The sequence below is a fragment of the Lonchura striata genome, chromosome 8 (genome assembly GCF_046129695.1).
Source record: "Lonchura striata isolate bLonStr1 chromosome 8, bLonStr1.mat, whole genome shotgun sequence".
NCBI classification, from domain to species: Eukaryota; Metazoa; Chordata; class Aves; order Passeriformes; family Estrildidae; genus Lonchura; species Lonchura striata.
In genome coordinates, this window is record NC_134610.1 from 18,521,145 (window position 1) to 18,543,860 (window position 22,716).

General features: G+C 40.9%; 1 protein-coding gene across 2 annotated transcripts in view; it reads left to right on the forward strand.

The window, feature by feature from the left end:
* Positions 1 to 1,547: 1,547 nt before the first annotated feature.
* The window catches only part of CSRNP3 (cysteine and serine rich nuclear protein 3), a 101,504-nt gene continuing 80,335 nt past the window's right edge, over positions 1,548 to 22,716 (forward strand). Inside the window, exon 1 of one of the 2 annotated variants that reach the window (XM_021528589.3) lies at positions 1,548 to 1,768. Coding sequence is in view for 1 of the 2 variants with exons in the window: in XM_021528588.3 (XP_021384263.1) it covers positions 20,265 to 20,333 (69 nt within the window). In the remaining variant the exon portion in view is untranslated. Of the gene's footprint in view, positions 1,769 to 20,102; positions 20,334 to 22,716 lie in introns of those variants that run through there. The other variant, XM_021528588.3, reaches the window with a different exon arrangement.

The following is a 22,716-nucleotide window of genomic DNA, read 5'->3' on the forward strand; positions in this document are numbered from 1 at the left end:
TCTTGAGGTTATTAATCCTATTCAGGATTCTAGTAGGATAACAGCTAAGACCTCATGATGCTTCAATCCCTTTTCATATCAGGTATGGTGAGACAACTAAAAAACCAGATATTAAAGAAAATCTCCAGCTAACAAGGCTGAAATGTATATATCTTTTCAATTATATTTTATATTTGAAGTGTAAAATTATCTTTGTGTTATAAATAAAAAAACCTCATTATTTTCTAAGTATAATTTATTATTTTATGATAAGACATGAGAGCTAAATTTTTAGGTCGCAATCATATTTGAGTGCTATTTCTAAGAAGAACTTTTTCCTGTCTTAAAGTAAGGCCATGAAGGTTACACTGAACAAATTAAAAGCACAAACTCAATCATCATAGATGTACCGATATGCACTGTACATCAGATGCTCTGAAGAGTATTGGGGAAACCAGATGTACCCAGGAATCTGTATGATGTGGAACTCCGAGCTTTGGGTGTGCACCCCAGGAGAAACACTTGCAAATGGAGCAATAAGATGGTGCGTGCCTTTTGTACCTTCTCTCCACAATTTTCAATCACTGATGGTCTTTTGAGGTTGTTCATTCTAAAAATGAGTGTTGCTACTCTTGTGTAGTGAGCACTTAGGCTGCAGTGTTTCAGTTAGATTTTTCACCTCAGCTGTAGAAAAACAATTGTCAGGGCAGGATATAAATAGGGAGAGATGAGATAACCCCAAATCCAAAAAATACAAATCCAAAAGGTGTAATTAAAGGACACGTTTCACGTTGGTTTGGTTGGTTTTGCAGGGGGAAAGGTCTTGAAAAAATTGCAGGAACATAAGTAATGTATTTGTCTGACTTAGACTGAAAATATTCAATATGTGTCTGAGAGGAGTTTGCGCTTATCAGAAGACTAGCACAGAGGGAAATTATTAAACACCTCAAAAAACAAGCAGCTGTGGGTACCTTTTTCTTTTTTTCTTTTTTTTGCTTGGGTACCCCTCCCTTTGTTGCTTGTTTTGTAAACAAATCTGTGGCTGTACTGGAGACACCTGCGACAGACACACGGGACGCGGGCGCTGCCCGGGCGCATCTCCACAGCGTCCCCGCAGCATCCCCGCAGCATCCCCGCAGCATCCCCACAGCATCCCCACAGCATCCCCGCAGCATCCCCACAGCATCCCCACAGCATCCCCGCAGCATCCCCACGGCATCCCCGCGGCATCCCCGCAGCATCCCCGCAGCATCCCCGCAGCATCCCCGCAGCATCCCCGCAGCATCCCCGCTGCCGTGCGCCGCTCGCGGCTGCCCCGGCCCCGCCCGGGCGGCGCGGGGAGGGCGGAGCGGCCGCGGGAGCCGCCCGGGGCCCGCCCGGGGCCCGCCCGGCCCGGCGCTGGCGGCGCCCTGGCCGCGCTCTGCCGGCGGTGCGGGCGGGGGCCCGGCGGTGCGGGCGGCGGCGGGCGGGCCCGTGAGGCGCCGGGCGGGCCCGTGAGGCGCCGGGCGGGCCCGGGCGGCGGCGGGCAGCGCTGGCTGCCGGGGCTCAGGTGGGCAGCCGCAGGCGCAGTGCGTGCTTGCGAGCGCAGAGGCGGCGCAGCAGCGCGGCGCGCCTGCTGCCCGCCCAGGCGCTGCGAGATCCGGCCGAGGAGGGCGAACCCCGCTGGCATCTGCGTTTGGAGGCACCCAGAGAGCGGCTGTCCCCACGGCGGAGACGTTCTGGAGCCTCGCCCGTAAGACCGCCCGTCTCTCCTGGCGTTTGGGACGCCCGAGGCGTGAAGGGATGCGAGGTGAGGTGGCCCGCGGCACCCCCTGAGGGCTCCGTGGGGTTTGGCCGGCGCTCGGTGCTGCCGCCGGCCCAGCACTTTTCCCCAGCGGCACCGTCGGCCCCGAGCCCCTCGGTGCGCTGCGGGTCTGCCGCGCCGCGCTGCCCCAGCCGGCCCCGGCGCAGCGGAACCGATGGCAAACGTCTCGGAGGATTTCTGTGCGGTCTGTGGTTCTGGAGAGATCCCGTGGTGCTGCAAGACTCTGCTAGTCCTGTGTGAGAAACTGTTCTATATCCCTTCAGCGCAGCAAGCATAGGAGCAATGAGTTACCTCCAGTTTGTTCTTTGTCTAAAACATCTTCTGGTCTAAGACAGGCAGACAAACAGTTGTGAGAGGCTGACCCAGGCTAGTAGAGCTAAATAATGAACAGATTGCTTCAGGCTGCAAAACATGCTGGATTTCCCATGTTCTTTCACACTTAATGGGTAATTATACCCACCATATAGTGCAGTGTTCTGAATGAGGATATGTTTTACTGGGGAAAGATTGCTAACAAAAGTCTGCCACAAAAGATTTCACATCCACATTAGTCACCCTGACTTTATCAGTGTGCAGATTGGAGACTAGATTTATGTGTAGTGACTATAGAAAAAACAAAGCTCTAAGTGATTTGTAAACTTCAGTATATTTACTCTGAAAAGTGGCAATGTAAATAAACATCCAAGGGCAAAGGCGCTGGAGTGACATACCTTAGGCTGATTCCAGAACAACTTAGGTGCTTTTTAGTCTTCTCAGAGAAAAGCAGGCTAAACTAATCTCTAAAATAAAGGTTTTAAAGATTGACTCCAAGGAAAGGTCTGCCCTTTTTGTGTGCCTGTTCTTATCTGTGGCTGTTGTTTCAAGATGTTATTTTCATGTTTATTGTTTGAACAGTAGTTCAGGTTAGCTCAGCAACATCCCTCACTAGTGACTAAAAATCTCATCATAATTTATTTTAGAGAATACAATTAAGTGCAGCAAAATGAGAGAATGTGGACAGTTTGTGACTAAACACACTTATTTTAAAGTGTTCTTACACATCATAAAGCTTTTTAGGTCTATTTAGCTTTTACTAGGAAATAAACAGAACTTTCTGCAATATGTGGTAGAATTTTGGTTAAACCTTGGGAAATCTATTTGTATTTTGTGTTTTTGTAGGTATTATATATGGAATATAAAGCACTTGAATGTAGACTGTGTTTTCTCTCTGTGGGGACCCTTACTTGTGTAACAGTCCGAAAAGTGTTTGCTGCATGCACTGTTACCTTGCTATGAATTTATCTTTGTGATAGGTCTTGTGTTTAGTGTTTAGATTTTTGTTTCTGTGAGGTTGTTCCAATAACAATTTAAAATTATGTCCTGCCTCTGTGATTGCATCTCAACGGCTGTGGAGGGAATAAGCAATAAGCAACTGCAGGAGGTTGTAATGTGTGTTACAACACACATTCACTATTGTAAATTGTTGTATTTTGGAAACAAATGGCCTTGTAGAGACGCTGCAGATCAGCAGACAGCCTTGTTTGGCACTTGTCACACTGGTAGCACAGCTTGCTTTAACCACAGACAGATGTTACTGCACGGATGTACTACATCAGCCTATTTGTTCAAAGTGAAGGGGGGGTGAATGGGGCTGAACTGGGGTTTGGTTTACTTTCTATGGGGAATCTTCTACAGGTGGTTGATGGTGACTGATGGTTTTGGTTTAACCCCAGCTGGCAAGTAAATGCTGCACAGCTGTTTGCTCACTCTGGCAGCAGGATGGGGGAGACAATCAGAAGGGTAAAAGTGAGAAAACGTGTGGGTTGAGGTAAAGGCTGTTCCATAGGCAAAGGAAAAGCTGTGCACACAAGCAAAGCCAAACAAGGCATCCATGCACCAGTTCCCATGGGCAGGCTGCTGCTTAGCCACCTCCAGGACAGCCAGGGCTGCACCACACGTAGTGGTGACCTGGGGAGACAAACACTGTCACCCCAAACATCTCCCCTTCCCCTTCTTCCCCCAGTTTGCATGCTGAGCATGGCACCACATGGTGTGGGATATGCCTGTGGTCAGCTGGGGCAGCTGTCCTTGGCTGTGTCCCCTCCCAGCTCCTTGTGCAGCCCCATTCTCCTCACTGGTTCACTGGTAGGGCCGTGTGAGGTGCAGAAAAGGCTTTGACTGTGTGTGAGCACTGCTCAACCATGACAAAAACATCCTGGACTCACCAACACTGTGTCCAGCACAAATCTAAAACACAGCACCATACCAGCTGCTATGAAGAAATTCTCTCCAAGCCAAACCCAGTACACTCATTTAGAGAAATGTTGTGCCAGAGAATAAGAAGGTTTGAATGCTGTAAGGGCCCTAAGCAGCTCACTCGATGAGCCATTGGAAAGGGCTTACAGTTGTCCATGTACTCTAAGTTAGACCCACAGGAGAAATACTAACAAGGCATTCTCAAGAGATCAAAAGAACAAAAAGAACTTTATTGGCAACTTGAGAAAATCAAAGAAACTCTGAAAAGGGTTTAATGCAGTATTCAATCGACATAAAACACTTCTTGAAGATTAACTTGGCCATTCAAGTTAGCAAACTCTAAGCCAATTCAGTTTTAAGTTCTTGAAAATTCTAAGAAGAGGGAATTAGAAGAAGAAAGACAGAAGAAGATGTATAACAGCACCAACTCCTGGATTCCAGAAGTATTGAGATAAAATTCCAAGAAGAAGTAGGGTCAAGACATCTGATTGCTTTGTGTTTTGCCTTAAATACCCCTTGGCCTCCCTGGGCCCTTCCCCCAGGTGGGACTTGTGGTCATTTGGCCACTTGGGAGCTGGGTTGGGGCTCCAGAGGTGGGGTGTGGAGCATTGGTCTCCCTGTGCCAGAACTGGAGCCACAGCAGGGCTGGGATAAAGGCTCTAGGGTGGGGCGTGTGGGGCAGGGCACTGCCTGCCCAGGGCAAGGCCTGACCTGCCCCTGTCCCCTCACACATAGACTCCAGAGTGCCTCTGGACATCAATCTGTTCAGTCTCTCAGGCATCTCTGGCAGTGAACACTTCTTCCTAATGTGAGGAAAATAGAATATTTGTTACTGGAAAAAGGATTCATCAAATAGATGCAGTGTTAAGTGAAGGACTGATATGTGCATCTAAAATGATCTAGAAGATTTAATATTTTCCTTTGTTTTTTGCTATTTCTAGTATGCATCATTGTACTCTATTAGTTACTCTCTTACCCAACAACCCATTTAAGGAAACTTACATTTTTGCTAATTTTAAAAACTTGTCAGATGAATAATGCCACACTATTCTGAAAGTAAAATTATATCTTGTAAAGGTTTTCTCATTGAACTGGTTCATTTTCTTGTAGATGCTTGACTTCTTCAGTCCAATTTAAATACTTTTGCAGACCTTAATAAAGACTCAGGTATCACTGCTCTCCCTCTCCTTCATCCTGTTTACTCTATGGCATTGACAGGTAAAAAAGAAAAGCCTGTTGCATTTCTCGTTTCCCTGGCAACTACCCTCTTTGTTGGGAATACCTTCCATTTTTCTCAATAGCCTCAGTACTTGATGGTTAGTCCAAGAATTTTGCAAGACCTGTACAGTTCTGTGCCAGAGTGTGCAGGCTAGGTCAAAAAGGAGATGGCTATGGACAAAATAGAGATAGCTGCTTTTATCTGCCCTTCAGGGAGGGGGGTGAAATGAAGGGAATCCAAACTAATTGGTTTCAGTGATAATACATTCTGTATAATGTGCTGTCTGATAAGCAAATGTTGTTAGAACAGATAAAAAAGAATGTATTTCCTGATTAATGGTTCTGCAAAGCAAGCTGGAGCCATGAGCCAGTCTGCAGCTAAGATTTGTACCTAGCTGCCTAGGATTTTTTTTTAATTAGTCATAATCTGATACTTAAGTAGTTATAATGTTAAGAGGTATTCTAAACATATATGAGATTGCTTTGACATATAAAAGCAGCTTTTGCGGGCAACTGTTTTGCAAAACTCTTTTCAGGGTTCTCCCCATCTTCATTGTTGTTTCACAAATCAGCATGTGTGACCTAAAGGTCACATCATTTCATTGTAGTACTTACCATGTGCTGTTCTCAGTACATTTTGTAGCATGCACATATTTGACAGGAAAATAAGTCTAGTGTCTTGATAAGATTATAATGGGGTACTGAAAGGATTATGTTTGAAAGTATGAATTCCATGTTATTACATGGATCCTTTGATCAGCCTCTTGGGGTTTTTTTTATTCACACTTCTGCAAACTGTTTGTGTTCAAGTGGGAACTGCATGACTCTGGGTTTGACACTGCTTTTTCACTTTGCTTTGAAGTGACAACAGCCTTCTCAAAAGGCATGATGTTCTATTTTAGTAATCAAGCACTGATTTTTGTTACCTGGTGAGAACAAAGGGCAAATTGGATGTATACGCTTGAAATATTGTTTTATATAATTGCATTAGGAGTCTTCCTTTACATAGTTTTTCATGCATTATTTTTTGTGTGTGTGCTTTTGTCTTTTGTTTCTTCTGTTTTTTTTGAGATCTGTTTGCTCAGTCTCTCTACATAAAGTACAGTAATGTAAATCACTAATGTACACTTTGTACCAAATATATCTGGAAAAGACACATATGGAAGTAGATATTTTTGCACTGGATGTAGTAGATATGAAATACAAATTTACCTCATTTTGTATAAACAGTGTCTTTGTTTTAGTGAAAATTTGCAAGATATTTGTGGAAGAAGGATTTGGAAGTAAGATTTGAGGCAGTATTTTGTTTTCAGGTTTAAAATACTCAAGCATTTTTTATACAAAACCCTGCGCTGTTGGTCATTTCACAGTAGACTTGTTTCTCTTACAGCCTTGCTATGTCACAACTGGCTTCTTTTGCAGTTCCCATGGCAACAAGGATTTTTGAACTGCAAAGCAGGATACTGCTTTGAGGGGGTATAAATATTCTTTATTACAGAAGAAATTTTGATCACTGAAAGCTGATCAGGCACTCTGCTGTTCCCCCTCAGGTTCCTCCCCTCAATCATCAGTCTTTTGCCCGTATGTTTACACATAAATGTGAATTCTTACTTGACAAGGATACAGTTACCTGTTCTAATTTTAACATGGCATGAGAAATTATGAAAAAAATGTCAAGCCTTACTGTCGTGATAAGAAAAATGTGTTGTCGTGATAGAAAAATGTGTTGTCTTCCAGATACAGTCTGAACAAGCAGGAGAGCGCCCTATATACCTAGAAATTTGTATGTGAACATTGTATATGCTTATAAAAGCTAATGAGAGTTGAGTTGCTCAGGATTTGCCATGCTTCTGCTAATGTTCACTTTGGCTTGAACTTGTTTACAAAATGCATTCATAAAATATTAACTTCTTTAACAGACTTACACTGTATTTTTTTAAGTGAAGGGTCTCAAAATACTGCACTCAATTCACAAACTAAAATTTATTAACAGTGGCAATAATTTTGTGTGTTTTTCAGTGTGTGTCCCTCATCATCTCAGATGAGCAAAAGTGATATGGGATGTTTGGGGTTTGTCCTGAACCAAATAGCTATAGGGTAAGCCTTGATAGAGTAACTCTGCTTGGGTAATTTTTTCAAAGTTAGCTAGGTTTTCTGTGTTGTTTTTTCCTTCTGAGCACTCATTCCAAAATAAGAGGCCAGTTATTCAGATGTGTCAAGTTCCTGCCATAACCCTACAGTTTACTTTGGGTTGTTCTGTTTTGTAACTGGTAAAAAAGAAAAGGGGAATTATAAAGTTACTGAAACAAACAGCACTGGTAAACTAGATAATTTAATGAAATGTAAATGTCTTTGAATAGTGCATCTAAAAAATTTATCCCCATAACGTGGTAATTTAGAGATGTATTAAAAAAAAAATTTGGAAAGTAAAGGCAGCTGCCAGTGGCCTGCTGATCTTCATGGTTTGGGCTGGGAGACTGTTTCCCCCTGCCACTGTCAGCACACACAAATGTGGATTAGTATGGAATCACGAAAAGGAAAAAACAGCACTGTGACCTCTACAACTGGAGCTACTCATTGAAAGACAAGCAGTTCTGCTGGAGAAGGATAATACAGGAAAGAGAAACCTAGTATTTAGTAATAACTTCATCCAAATATCCATCTGTTGGAGACTTTTCACTTCTGCTATCATCTGTATAGGTTATAGCTATAACAAAATAACTTGCATATACATGAGAGAAATTGAGCCTAGCACCCAGAGCTAAGCATGAATACCCTGGATACACATGATTTTTTTTTTTTTCAAGTGAAGCTAGAAGTTCTGGAATGACTGATTTTAGCTCTTCCTTCCAACTAGCTTCCACCAAAGTCAATTCAGAGCTAATATTGGAAAAATGCTTACAGGCTGTGAGGTATATAATTCATAATGCTGTATGTGATTCTGGAACATTCTGTATGGAAATTCAAGAAACTCAAACTGTGAAAACTGGAATTTGGAACATGGGTCTGAAAAGATTTATGGTGATGAATAGCATCTGTCAGTGTATTGCATTGGCCCTCCTCCCCTGCCTTCCAACACAACTTCAACTCACTTGTAAGAGTTTGAAGGTTTATTTTGGATTTGTTTGCTGGCTTTGCTTGTAATACTAGGCAGTGCAGTTTGAATAATTTGTACAGTGCTCCCTAAGAATTCAAGAGAACAGATAATTGGTACATTGGGTTTTGGGCTGAAGAAATGCAAAACATTTGGGAAAAGGGATCCCTTAAATGCAATTAAAGAATAAGAGGAGTTGAGTAAGTGTCAGGAGCTCTGTTGTTTCTGGTGAGGATGTGAGGCTGGTGATTCTGCACGAAGCTCGATGAATGGGTCGAACAGCTATAGCTTCTGCATCTCTGTTGAGACACATTAGGAGTGACAGTGTGATGACATAATCACTGACCCCAGATTGTTCTCAGCTATAAATCCTCTGGTTGCAGTCCCCACTGTTTCTCTGCATGTGCCGTTCACGTTTAAGGGCTTTTCAGATCATCTCCAGCACCATCTGCTGCATAATGGAAAGAAAACAATTGTGCTGTGTGTGGAGCCAGCTGACTCCCTGAGTGGATTTGGGAGTTTGCAAAATCCATCTCGTCTCAGGAAACGTATCTGTCTGCCTGTTCTCACTGCCCTACTGAGCACTAGTCACTAGGCTGCTGTTATGCATGAAAAAGAAAACAAAGTAGGTAGTCATTTACAGGGACATACACATTTTTGAGCTGGTCAGATATTTGGTGTCTTCTCATGCTCGCGTACAAGGAATACCGCACATCCTGATTTCGCCCTAATTGGAAGGAGGGAAGCATTGTATTTGAAACACCTTGTCGCTATGAGTGTGCTGGCAACACGGTGGTGCATGGGGAGAGATGAGCGCGGATTCCTGCGCTGCAGGCATGCACTAGGTGTCAGTGTGCGATTGCACCGAGCTGATGCTCCTGCTGGGTTCTTTGAATGTGGTGCCTCCCTTATGAAGAGTGATTTTAAAGAAAATTCCCACTTTTGTTTCCAGAATGCAGTGTAGGTTGCATTTAAGAATAACTAATGAATAAAAGTAATACTTCAGTCTTTTTTTTTTTTTTTTTTTAAGGAACAGTCTGATAAAAATGCTGATATTAAAGTAAAATTACTACCATGTTTTGTGCTTAATGAAGATAATCTAAATAATTAGAATAGCTCCTGAACTGATCACTATCAGGCTTTCTTGTCAGCATCTGATATATTACTGATGAAACACTGTACTCATACTACTGCTGATCCTGGCTGTGACTAAAATTCATATTGAGATGTGGAAAAATTGTAGTTTTTATAGTGACATATCTGTAAAAAGAATAAATTCAATTATTATCAAAACTCTTGTTTTCCTTAAGAGATGTTAAAGATCAAGTCCATAAATGTCAGTCAGAGAGGAGGAAAGCCCCATGAATATAGCTAAAATTGCCTGGTTTTCTGTTCTCTTATCATATTGTATCCTAGAATGAAATATAGTGTTTATTAGAATATCTTGAACTGCCTGAATCTCACTATTAGATTTTTTTTTTAAAGTTGGACTAAAAAAATTGATTTAAAATCCATTTTAAAAACAAATTTAAATTCATATTTAGTTTTGCTTTAGCAAAAAATTATTAGGGAACTCATCTTTTCAATCTCTGTAGTGTGATCAGTGTTCATCTAGAAGTTTATATTGTTCCAAAATAGATATTTTTTTGTGTTGCTTTTGAAAGTGTGTGGTGAGAACTCTACATTAGTACATCAAAATAGCAAAAAGAGTAATTAATGTGATATATGAAAATATTTGAAATGGCTTTCCTGTATTTTCCAGTTTATATTGAACTTTCCCTATTATATTTTAATCCCTAATATTGAGTGGATGATACCCTTTGTTCTTTTATACTTAATCTATTTACAAGTGAGGCCTTTTGTAGAACTGTTCCAGGTTTCCTTCGGTGAAGTGCCAGTGGTCGTGCTAATAGGTAAGACAAGTTTTGACTTGTGCTGTACACTCTATTTCTATGTATTCAATATGTAGCAGAGACACTGAAGGGATTGTCTGATGGCCAAGCTTCAGTGTTTTCCCTGTTTGGTGTAGCTGTGTAAGGGCACTGTCTTTGATGCCATCTTTGTTTCATCGTACCAACTGCCTGTACCACCTTCCATCTGATCATCACAGGAGATTTCTTCTGCCCCAGAATCTCTCCAGTTTCATTTAAGCACTGCATCTCTCATCGTGGGACACAGCTACCTGACTGGACAGATTTTTCAGACAATTTTTTGATTGAGTTTGTAAAAGATCTGTAAGGGATACAGTAGGAAGACTGTGGAGACCTTTGTCTGCACCTCTCCCTTACAGATACACTGAATATAAACACTTGTTCTAAATAAAGGATAGCTTGAATGACTTCTCATTGCATATGACTTTCTGATTTTGTGTCTGAACACTGAAGGAAGCCTGTTCTACAGCATCTATAGCTCATTAACTTCACCAAAAATTATCTATTCACAGTGATGCAAAATAAAGCAGACTTTGTCACTGCTTTGAAAATCATTCCTAGCCTAAGGCTTTACAGTTTGTGTAAGAAGTGAGGCTTTTTGGTATTGATGACAACTTTGGGATTCTTCCAGAACCACTCTTCAGAAGCTGATCTGTCTGAAAAGAGCTCTCTGCCCAGTGACAATGTTTTTTGTCTTTCCTTGTTTGACATGTCTTGAGAAAGCTGTTTAAATTAGTTCCTGGTTGTTGCTTTTGACTATCCTGCTTTTCACTGCCAACCCTGACATTCTGTTGGTATGGCACCTTCAAAGTTTGTGATTCTGCTAAGCATTTTCTTGAAGGTGTGCTGCTGCACTGAAGGTGATTAAAAAGGCATTTGCAAGCCAGGAAATCCATTTGATGTCTCTCTGCAGCTACAACTTTTAAAGTAATGCTTACTGTGTTTTTAACGTAGCCAGTAGAACTTGTGTCTGCAAAACATGTAAAGAGAAATTCAGTCATCCTGCATTTCACTGGGGCTTTCACCTTGCTGAAATGGGCATACTAGCACTGTAGGATATCTGAATTTACGAGCTTTAGAGTAAAGTCAGCTCTGTGCAGTGGAAATCCAAAGCACTGATCTCTTTTCTATGGGTGAACTCTTAATGTAATTGGATTTTCTCTTCTACCAGTGATAGCCATGTACTTGTTAATTGTAGTTGAGAGCAGTTCCTAAGAAAATGAGAGACTTTGATACTGTTTTTTCTTGGCCTGAAAGTGTTGAAATTGACACCTGAATCTTTCAGAGATACACCACAATGAACGAGCTATAAAATAAGCTGGGAGGATAGTGCTAAGCAAGGGCCTGCCATTTCTCTTGGCTGATATTGGATGAAATGGGGCATAACACACTAATACTGGCCCACTCACTTGTAGAGATCGTTGGGCTTTCTTGTTCACAAGATTGATTTGGAAACAGGGACTAGACTCTTGTTCCCTGCCAAGTGAGTGCTCTCTTCTAGAATGCTTTTGCAGGTCTGTATGTGAAGACACAGGTCAATTTTTGCAGAACACTGCTTTCTTTGGTGCAGATGAAGTTCCTGTTACATGAGGAGTGAGGACATTTTAATGTATCTGCAAAATTATGTACATTTTGAATTCCACTTTAGTATGATAGAGCAAAAATGTAAATAATGACCTTTAATTTTACAAGACAAATTAGGCACACTGAATTTTTGAGAAAGCAGCTGATCTTTCATATTTTCCCCTCCTTTTCTTACCAGCTCTGCCACTTACAGGCTTTAAATTTGCTTACTATTCATTCAATAGCTTAACTTAATGCCCTACTCATCATCTTTTGTGATTAAAGATCTTTAATCTTTATGTGTTGCATAACTTCTTATGTTTGTTTCCTGTACAATGGTGATTTTTCATTATGTTATTAAAAACACACTAGGACAAAACCCTGCATTAGAATGGCTCCAAAGGAGTGGTTGTATTGAAAGGCTGGTAGGACTGGTTAGTCACATGTTCTTATGAACTGGACATGATTTCCTTGGGTGCTCTTTCCTTGTCTGCTTTGGTGAGCTGTGCATCAGTGGCACTGGGGAACAGCAGTGAGTACTATCAATAACAACAGGACATGGCCTTTCCTAAAAGTCTGCATGGGTAAAGGTGGAGCTCCTTCAGTGACTTCTGGAATTAAATTTTGCACAAGTGTATTTTAAAATATACTTTTGTTGGTAGAAATGCAAAACTGTTAATTTTTTACACCAGAAATGGTTATGAGAAAACCCTGATTTGTCTGTATAATGTACTTGAGGACCTGATTCACCATTTGATACCTCCTTTGATCACTGGTTGGCACATGGATACATGTTGCATATGGCATAATATCCAATATCTAACACAGGAGAAGAGTGATTTTAAGTATCAGTATAGCCTGTGACCTCTCTGGTTATCTGTGTGAACTGGCTGTGGACAGCCTCACAATCCCCAATAAAAGTAAAAGGCTAAGGGCTACTTTTAGTGACCAGTATGAATGAATATGAATATGACCAATAGGTGAGGCTGAAGATAGGGTAGCTGTAGACTCATGAATGAAGCTGGGCAGGGGAGACAGAGCTGAAACTTGCCAGGAAAAAACAAATTAGGGGGATTAGGACACTCACTGTGCATGTGGTTGAAACCATGATGATAATACTCAGGTGTCCAAGATTTAAAAAAACAAAACAAACAAAAACAAACAAACAAAAAAAAAGTTTTCCAATTCCCATCTGAGTAGGAGTTGCCTTGGGGCAGTTTTCCTTATCTGCTGTTAATGGCCCCATCAATGCCTGGCCACATGACTCAGAGAGAACACTGTCCAGGAGGAGGAGGTGAATAAGGACACACCTTGTGACTCCTAATAACCCATTGTGAGATGCTCTGCCCAAGGGGAGGAGCTAGGCATTCCCACCTGGATAAAAGTGGAGATTTCTAGACAGAGGGGAGCCGTTTCACAGGTTCTCCGAGAAGACACAGCAACTACATCTGCCATCCCAAGAGGACTGCAGCTACTCCAATTCGGACTGCTACCAGCACGCTGGCCAGGTTGTATTCTGACTTTGTCAGTAGCCTTTCCCTTTGTATTATTGCATGTATTTTTGTCCTTTTCCCCTTTTCCCAGTAAATTGTATTTCTGACTTGGAGTCTCTCACTGGTTTTGCTTTCAAACCAGAACATCAGGGCACAATTTATCTAAATCTAGTTGATTTTTGATTTTACTCTTGAAAAAAATGAGAGATGCCCATAGTTGGGATGTCGCTGTCGAGGCAGGACAGGAATGAGAAGACTGACCAGAAGGCTGTGAGAGTAAAACTCTGGTTTATTCAAAATACACCACTCTTTTATACAGAGCTTCATGAGGACCAACTCCATTGGTCCTGAAGTGAAAACAACCCACAGCATTGGTGCAGAGTGTTTGACACACAGTGATAGAACTTAAATATAAACAATGTGAAAAATAAGAGAGATAAAGAATTATTTACATTATTTTCCAACTCTTTCCCAGGCTTCTGCCTGGATAGAAACTCTCAGTTTCTCTCTTTGACTGAATCTGAGACCCACATTGGGGCAAGCATCAAATGTTTGGAGGAACTTCATTTAGATATTACCCCTGTTTTTAATGTTTTCCCACCTCTCTTGTTTGAATTAGATGTTTGTAACTAATTGTGGTATAGCTGCTTAAGCTCATAATATTTGGCTTCATACATTTATGTTTCTGTACATTTTATTAACCTTAAAGGCTTCATCAATCAGTGCAGGGGGAATAGAAATAAAAGAAGAAACTCTTGCCTGCAAAGTAAGCAGCAAAAAGAACCCTTATTAATCTTTCAGGTGCTCAACTGTGTTGACTAAGTAAAATCTCATGAAGTGCCTGTGTCATAGGAGTGAAAAGTGGTGCTCCTCCCTGACCTAGCTGTCAGTCTGTGTTCATTCAAAAGTTAGTACCTGCTCTTTTCCCTTACTGTGCTGTGCCACCATCACTGGAGCAGATAAGGCTAAAAGCCAAGAATTTTTATTTACCTCTAATAAAAACTGGGTTAATTTTGCCTTTCAGTCATGAAGCATAGGTTATGGTTCAAGAGAAACTTGTTTTTGAAGTCTGATGTTTTAGACTTTTGTATGGTTATTTAGTTATGAGAAGTCAGTTCTGGGTTTTGGGAAGCGCTTACCTGACTTAGTATACAAATAAGCAAAATTGGAAATAATAATATAAATAGAAATAATAGAAAACTGCTTTATAAGATAGTCACAGATGAATTAATGGAAATCCATGTGTACTCTTGTGCAAAAGTTCCTGCTTACCTTTTGTCTCTTTTTGTGTCATTTGTTATACGACTTTTGCTTTGACTGAAGGCAGATGACTATACTTTTGAGCTGGTTGAAGGAATATAGATTGAATGCTGGTAAGTGGGTGGGAGTCTGAGAAACTTGAAATTTATGTAACTTGCATTTCTAAGAGGTTAAAATTAGTCTGACTTGAATATCAGTTTTGCCTGAGATTTGTTCTCACCTGGCACTATTTTCACGGAGGTTTCTGTGGTGTAGGTTTTTTTAGGGTTTTGTGTGTTTGGTTTGGTTTTTAATTTTACTTGATTTCACACAAGATATCTACATATATTTTAAGAAGAACGAAACATTTGGTTTAGTTTTCCTTGGTTTTGTTTATCAAGGAGTAAAGAAAAACTTCTAACGGGTGCTGCAGTACCGTTTGTGTTAAAAGCATGGCAGGTGTTTTTGGCCTCGGGCAGCACAATAGGCAGTGTAGCCCTTCCCCCCTCGCCCCATTGATGAGCCTTCCCATGGTGCCCATTCCCGAGGCTCTGGAAGTTGCACTCCCAAGGCCAGACTTGCACAGCTGGGACCAGAGCCCCTTCATGGCAGATGGCCCCAGTGACCCGGCAGGCCCCGCTGGACGCCCAGCACAGCCCCTCACACAGCCAGACCGAGTTTCCTCACCGGTTCCACCCCGGGTTGCCCGCAGCAGAGCTTCACATGTCCATAAAGATGTTTATTCCTGGCCCATAACACAGAAATAGCTGGAGCTGGTGCCTCTGAGCAGGGACCCCCAGCAAAGGCTTTGTGCCTTCACAGTCCCAGTGTGGAAAAGTCTCGCTTCTCCTCCAGGAGTCTTCAGCTCCTGCCACCCTCCCTGTGTCCATGCACCTTCCTGGTGTCACCCAACTTCATCTCCTTTCTTATTAATAAGTTCCTGCTGTGTCTGTCAGTGTCCATCATCAACCTTTGTGCCTTTTGTCATCCCGAAGTTGGCATTTCACAGCCTCTTGTCTCTCTCTGGCCTCCCACCCAGAGCTCAATCTGCATTTCCATCTGCAAGCCGAGCATCTCAGTGTAGTTTTTAAAGCTCCTTGATAGCTAATTCCTCCTCCTGTAACGGGGGAATACATCCAAGTGCCAGATCCACTGACCAGTATGATGTGCCTTATGAGAAATGGGCTCGGTTTGTTTCCACTCTGAACTGAAACAAACATGGTTCAGCTCCTTCACACACAGTAGAGTCTTCTAGGTTCTGTTAAAGAGTAAAAATGTATGAATGCTTTTATTAATTAATCCAGTTCTTTCCTGAAGCAGTTTTGATTTTCAAAATATGGGGTGATGTGTTTTCATTGTGCATTGCCCATAATTTCCCACCATCTCTTCTGACCTGAACTGTCTTCAGGCTTCATTGAATGCAGTCAGTAGGGCATCGAAGCCAATATAGTTTGTTATATGGATTCTGCATTTTTACTTTGCTGTTTGACTGTGGAGTTGTTTTTTTTTTTTTTTTTCAAAGACTCATGGAAACTGTATCACACATATCCTGTTTGATAGCTTCAAGCTACTTAAACGTCAGAATACTGGAATTCTGCAGGCATTTCTTAAGACTAGATTGGTAGCATTTTTCTACCATTTGTGAGAAAGAAACATCCATTTTCCATTTGTTTTCAGTCATAGATCATACATAATTTCCTGGCAATGCCAGCAACTTCAAATTAGGGAAACCTTGGCCTGGGTTTCATAATCAAACATCAGTGGTTTCCAGTTTTTTGTCTGTGCAGGATTTTTCTAGGAAACTGAGTACACACAAGTAAGTCATACATAGTTCATTCATCACTTTTTTTTTTTTTTTCCCTCTATTGGTGTTTATTTTCCTTGGGGACTATGGTGGCACATTTTGTAACAACTCCAGATATCCTGAGTTGCCACATGGAATTGGCACTGGCTGTGAAATTCACAGTCTTGTTGCTACCCTACAAGCCAGGTTCCTCCTGCTTCCAGTATCTTTCCACAGACATGTAGAATGCTGAGGATCAAGGTGCTACAATTCTTGTCTGCATTCAGAAGATCTAGTAGATCTAACGTGTGGAACATGACATGCCTTAGTGGGATCCTGCTAGCAGAACTGTGAATAAGGTTTCTAGAGCCATGTAAGAAATTTGTTTCAACATCCAAGGAACAATCTTTCAGAAGAGGATTTTTTTGTGGGAGAAACAAATTTTGCTATGGAAGAAACAAACCTCTTACAACAGGTCAGGTGATAGCTCTTCTGCTCCTGAGCTGGCCAGTAACCCCTGCTTGTCTGAGCCTGCAGTCGGCAGTCTGGTGAGCAGGCTGGTGACTGTCTCAGAAGTCCACCTGGAGCCTTCTCTAAAGGTCACACTCCACCCGTGCCTTCATGAAGGCTGTTAGAGCTGCTTGACAGGAGAGATCTACAGTAACTGGTTTTAGTGAAGGACTGTGTGGTAAGCTATCATAAAGTTATGTAACCTGAGCATAGCTGCTGGGATCCAGGGGCAGTGAGTGCCTGTGCAGTGCATGAAGTGGAGATTAAGAGATACTAGTTACCAGTAATCAGGGTTCTTTGAGAATTGTACATCTACAAGACCATCTTGCCCTCAGCCAGTGCTTACCTTCTCTCCTACTTGGAAAGATTTGCATTTCATGAGAAACTAAGATGGTGAAGAAGGTGTCATCCAATACCCCAGCCTGAAGGTTTATTTAGGAGGGAGGTGATTCTTTCAAGCTATTTAGTACAGGAATTACCAAAAGAAACTACATTCTTTGTAGAGTCAGAGAAAACAGAAGTAAATACTTTGGTAGCAATAGGCTTAATTAGGGAAAGGAAAAGCGAAGGAAGTTGTTGCAGGAATTTGCTTTCTGGTGGAACTTTTCTTTCTTTCCAATGTAATAGCTCTGGAGAAAAAAGATAAATGTGTGTTGTATGGAGTATTAAGTATAGGTAAGTTTAAAAAAAGGAGAAATAACCAACAAATACAAGTACAAAAATAATTCCTTGAGTCACAGCAGGAACTGTGTACAAACCTGGATTGTTTCCATTTCTCCATTTCTGTGTATATGAGATTAATTAGTCCAATAATGGCACTTTGGTGCTGGAAAGCATTCCTGAGATTTAGCAGGTGCTGGCTCTGGAAAGGGCCAGTCAGGTCCAGGTGCTCTGCTGGGGAGCAGCCAGTGCAGCAGGTGGCTTGGAAGGAGCAGGTGAGATGGAAGCGGAGGGCGGCTCAGCAGCGCAGAGCAGCTCCGGCAGGGCTGGGAGCCCGGTGGGGCTGGGGTCCCGGGGAGACAGGGCTGGGGTCCCTGGGGGCAGGGCTGGGGTCCCTGGGGGCAGGTCTGGGGTCCCTGGAGGCGGGTGCCGGCTCAGCCCTGCAGCTCCGGGCAGAGGCTCAGCTTGGGAGGGTCCTGGCAGAGGGTGGACAGCAGTTGCTGCTGTGCTGTGCTGGCTGTAGGTTGGGTTTTTGCCCAGGCAGCCAAACGCCCCTACCTGCACAGGAGATTGTCCTCAGCACTCTGCAGAAGTGTATTTCATATATTTAAAATGCATTTATTATGTAAACGACTTTACTCAATTCTTGATGTGCAAACTGGGGCAAGTTTCGCAAGGACTGTCTGATGTTACACAGAAATCTGAGGAGACTGGCAAGGTTAGGTTCTGCAGATTGCACAGACCCCACTGCTAGGGCGGCTTGTGTGTGTAGCCCTTGTGGAGTGTGGGGGAAGCAGCAGCCTACTTAATGCTAATCAGTTTTTGTAGCAATGCTATTTGTGTTTTACTCTAGAAACGCAGTCTGTCTGTATTGAGAGTTGCTTCATCCTGTGACTGTTGTAGGGCTATTGGGGTTTTTATTGGTAATACTCTTCTGTTTCATAGTAGACTTTGCAAGGCATTCTGATTGACTTGTTTATACTGCCCATTTTTCTGACTAGCTATTCTAAAGGTGTTTTGGGGATGGAACAATGCTGCCCCTTGCATCTGTATTTAAAAAATATTAAGTCTAGTTGTGGCACTACAGTTCTGTATGTCTGTTAATTTCTCTAAGCACTCAGGCTGGTTGAAAGGGATTTCGAATTGAGCACAAACACTTCACCTTTCTGCAGATCAAAAAGAAAATGAAGTCTTCCAGCTGATTGCTTATCAGGGCAAAATGTCTGTTTAGGTGTTCCTCAGTATCCCCTATTCAGTATTGCTTATCAGGGCAAAATGTCTGTTTAGGTGTCCCTCAGTATTCTCTTTTTTCCCACTAAAGAAAATTGTATTGATTTTTTGGATTTGAAACCTAATAGTTTTTTAATGCTTGCAGGAAGAGATTTCCATTTTTCTAGGCATCTAAGAAGAGATTTTATGTTAAACTGAGGTAATTTGGTTAAAAAGATACCTACTTTACTTGTAAAGACAGAATCTGAATGTTATGCACAGGATCTGCTGGCAGTTTGTTGTGATAAGACTGACAGCTAATTTTTTCAGAAGCTAAATCAGCTATTACTTTGTAGTGAAAGTATGCTAATTGGTATAGTCTTGCTGTCGTTAAAGATCAATAATTCATTGAAGAGAACAGATGCTCGTATTTAAAGGAATTCACAGTTAATTTTATTGGAAAACTATAGCTGAAGATTAAAATTTGTAAACACAAAGGTATTTGTCAGCTTCTGCTGCTTTATGCTTTTCTTTAAAAGGGAAATCCTGGAGTACAAATGCTTTGATATGGCAGTAAACGATATCTTTGCTAAGAACAATCATGTTTGATTTTGATTTTAAGTGTAATTAAACTGTCATAAACTAGATGTGATGCTGTTGTCTTCAACTGAGCTGATACCTACCTGATTGAGAGGCAGAAAATAAAATTCTCTGATCTTGGAAAAAAAAATTTCAAACTAGATTTAAGAGGCTGCAAAGGGACTAGGAGTATATTTTGGGCACATTAATTGAAAATTGTTCATCTAGTAATTCTCTTCACTTGAATTCTTATTTAAGTAGAAAGTTTTGTGTAAAATTCATGCAGCACACTGAATGTTGGCTACTGTATTATAAATACAGTAAAGTAAATGCACGTGCACTAGTTATACAGGTAGAGTTTTACACAGCTAACATTCAAGAGAGAGATATCTACTAATTATTCTTTTTGAGGTATTTTATAAATACTGCCTCAAATGGAAAGGAAATATATTTTGTAGGAAATTCCTGGCATCTATCTCTGAATTATTCTAATTTGCATTGAGATTTCAGATTCTTGTTTGTATAAAAGCACCACTGTTAATTTGATAATCACAAGCTTTCCTAAATACACAGCAGCACTCTTCACTGAAGATCTGGATAGCTGAGTCAGTCTCAAGGAATGTATACAGGCAGTAACTGTGTTCCTACAGCTGTTTGCTTGTTTTTTCCTTACAAAAAGGAGCTGAAAGGGAGAATTCCTATTCAGTAGTGGAGCTGAAGGCTTATTAATAGACTTTTTTTTCCTTGTCTTTACATTTTGTCATTACCTTTTAGTACTGAGTGTCCTCACTGACTGCTAAGCAGCTTATTAAAGCTGGTTTTAGATGTGCTTTTTTGTTGTTTTCTTCTTGCTGTTTTCCCATTTTGCTAGCATGCAGATGGGGGTGGGGAGTGGGAAATAAGGGAGAGAGCATGTTCCAGAGGATGCCAGGATGACTTCAGTTATTGGATGGCTGCTGTCTGATGGATGGAAAAAGGGGGAGTAAACCTTTCATTCTGCACTGACAGAGCTGAAACACAGAAACTGGATTTACAGGTAAGGGTGAAAAAATTCCTGTTATGAATAGCTATTCTTGATCTTTGCCACAACATTTCTTGGATATAAAAATGCATGTGCAAGCATCTTGCTTGTTCTTCACAAATAAGTCTGAAGCAGCTTTTCCTATTATTATTTCTCCTGCCTTGGAGGTTTCAACGGATGTGAGATCCATAAACAGTGAAATCATAGGCATGCCTGATGCTGGCAGCTTTCTCATGTGACAGGATACGCATTGCATCTCATTGATGCCGAAGTTGCTCGGTAAGCTGTAGGAAGAGAGGTCATTTTGTGTGATGGAAATACTCACTGTGTAAAATACAGTGTATGCTACCAACAGGAAGAGAGTGCTGGAAGATTTAAAAATGCTTTCTTTGAGTTTGGATAGGAAAATCAACTGCTTCTGAAGCTGTCTTATTTAGTGGTGAACAAACAGTAAGAATAGCTTCTCAGTACTACTGAAAGGGATTGTGTAGATTTTTTGCATTATTTTTAGGTTTGGAATGAATGTGGTTGAAAACTCAGGTATAAAATGATCTTTGTTATAAAGGAAAAAAAATGCATATAATTATGTCTGAGACAGATAAATTTTGTAGTACCTACAGCATTTACAGATGAGTTTTAAATAATTGTTGAAATAGCTTGCTTCTGCAGAGTTTGTGTTAGCAGCAGCTGTTAGTTCATGCAGTCTGGAGATGGCAAGCAGCAAATAAATTGCTTGGTACAGAAAGCAGATTGGTTTATCAAGTCACATTATATTAGAATATAGGACTAAAGGCAGAAGTCCTGACCCCACTGAAACAATAGGATATTTTGATATTGCCTCACTGGGGCAAGGATTTCAATGAGTCAGATCTCTATTGACTTACCTCTACGTTTTACATGTAGGAAATAGTTGTTATACACGACCCTGTTTTGCTGCTTTGAAGCAAAAATATTAATTGATGTAAATAAATTGTGATTATCACTGATTTGAGTGTATATATATTTATAAAGCTAAAATGGTGGAATTTAGTTTTAATAGATTTGAGAATAAAATCAGTAAATGGATTAATCCATTTTTGTTGTATTCACTGAGAGAATTCCCTTAAAGCAGACCTAAAATTACTAAAAATTTGTGCCATAAAGAAAAACTGGAATTAGCCAATAGGACTCTTATGAGTGATAAAAAAGACTGGAAGAAGCTTTGTCCACTGTCTACTTACTTATGTACCTTACCATTGGGAGTGGTGTCCTTTCCTCCTAGCTATTTCTTCAGAAAATGGAGCCTGGTATGTTTGCTTAAAAAAAAATCAGTAATTTGCAGCAAATGTCAGTGATTAAAAAAAATATTCTGAAAGACTGTATCTTTTGTTTGTTGGGTTGTGTTTTTTTGGGTTTTTTTTTGTTATATTGGAATGTAAACACTGGTAAATACTACTGACTGAAAAATAGTGGAGTTGTATCCTAACATTCGTTATTTGTAGGTAATGGATATGTATCTGAACGCATAAGCTCAACTGTTAAATTACAGGCTCAAATCCATGTATTCAAATCACTTTCCCCCCATGAAATGGGAAATCTGACTCAGAAGTGCTCCATAACAGAGTAGTTGATGAAAACAGAGATGTACTTCCACATGTGTTTAAATTATTCTGTCTCCTTGGAAACGCTGCTGCTGCAGATGGATTTGGCTTTTGGTGGCTAAAAATATCTACCACTTAATAATGACAACATGAAAAAAACTGAATAAAACTACTGTGCTGTCACTAGTTTTAAAGTTCTCTAATGATTCAGGTATTCTGTGTGAACTACGGATTCACATTTTCTGTCCAGCATTCACTGTCAGCTGCTGCCAGCATTCACCAGCTCAGTGGAAATGAGATAAGCTCATTAGCCTTGGCTGGAGACCCTGCTGAGAAGGGAGCATATGAGTGGGAGGTAGACTAGATGAAGAGTTGGAAAGCAAGTAGAAAGTTGGTTAAAAAATTGATACAGGTTTATTCCCAGGGAAGATAGAAGATGATAGAAAAAGTGTGCTTAAGCAGTGACTTTAAGTTAACAACCTGCAAATGAAAGAATTTTTTTCTTTTATTTTTTGTATTAGTGAATGCTTCCTTATCAGTTGTATGTGTAGGTGACTGAAATATCATGCAACCATTTAAAGTAAAATATTAAAGTAACTTAAGCAAAAGCCAAAACCTGTATCACTAAAAAACTTGTTACAAAAAAGAAATAGCATTCAATTATTTAGATTGCTAAGCAATTGCGTCTTTAAAAGAATTAATTATTTTTAGTTAAGAATGTGTAACCACTACCTGCAGCAGTTGGACTCAGTGATCCTTGTGAGTCCCTTCCAACCTGGGATATTCTATCATACTACTTTTCTTTAATCCAGTTCTTC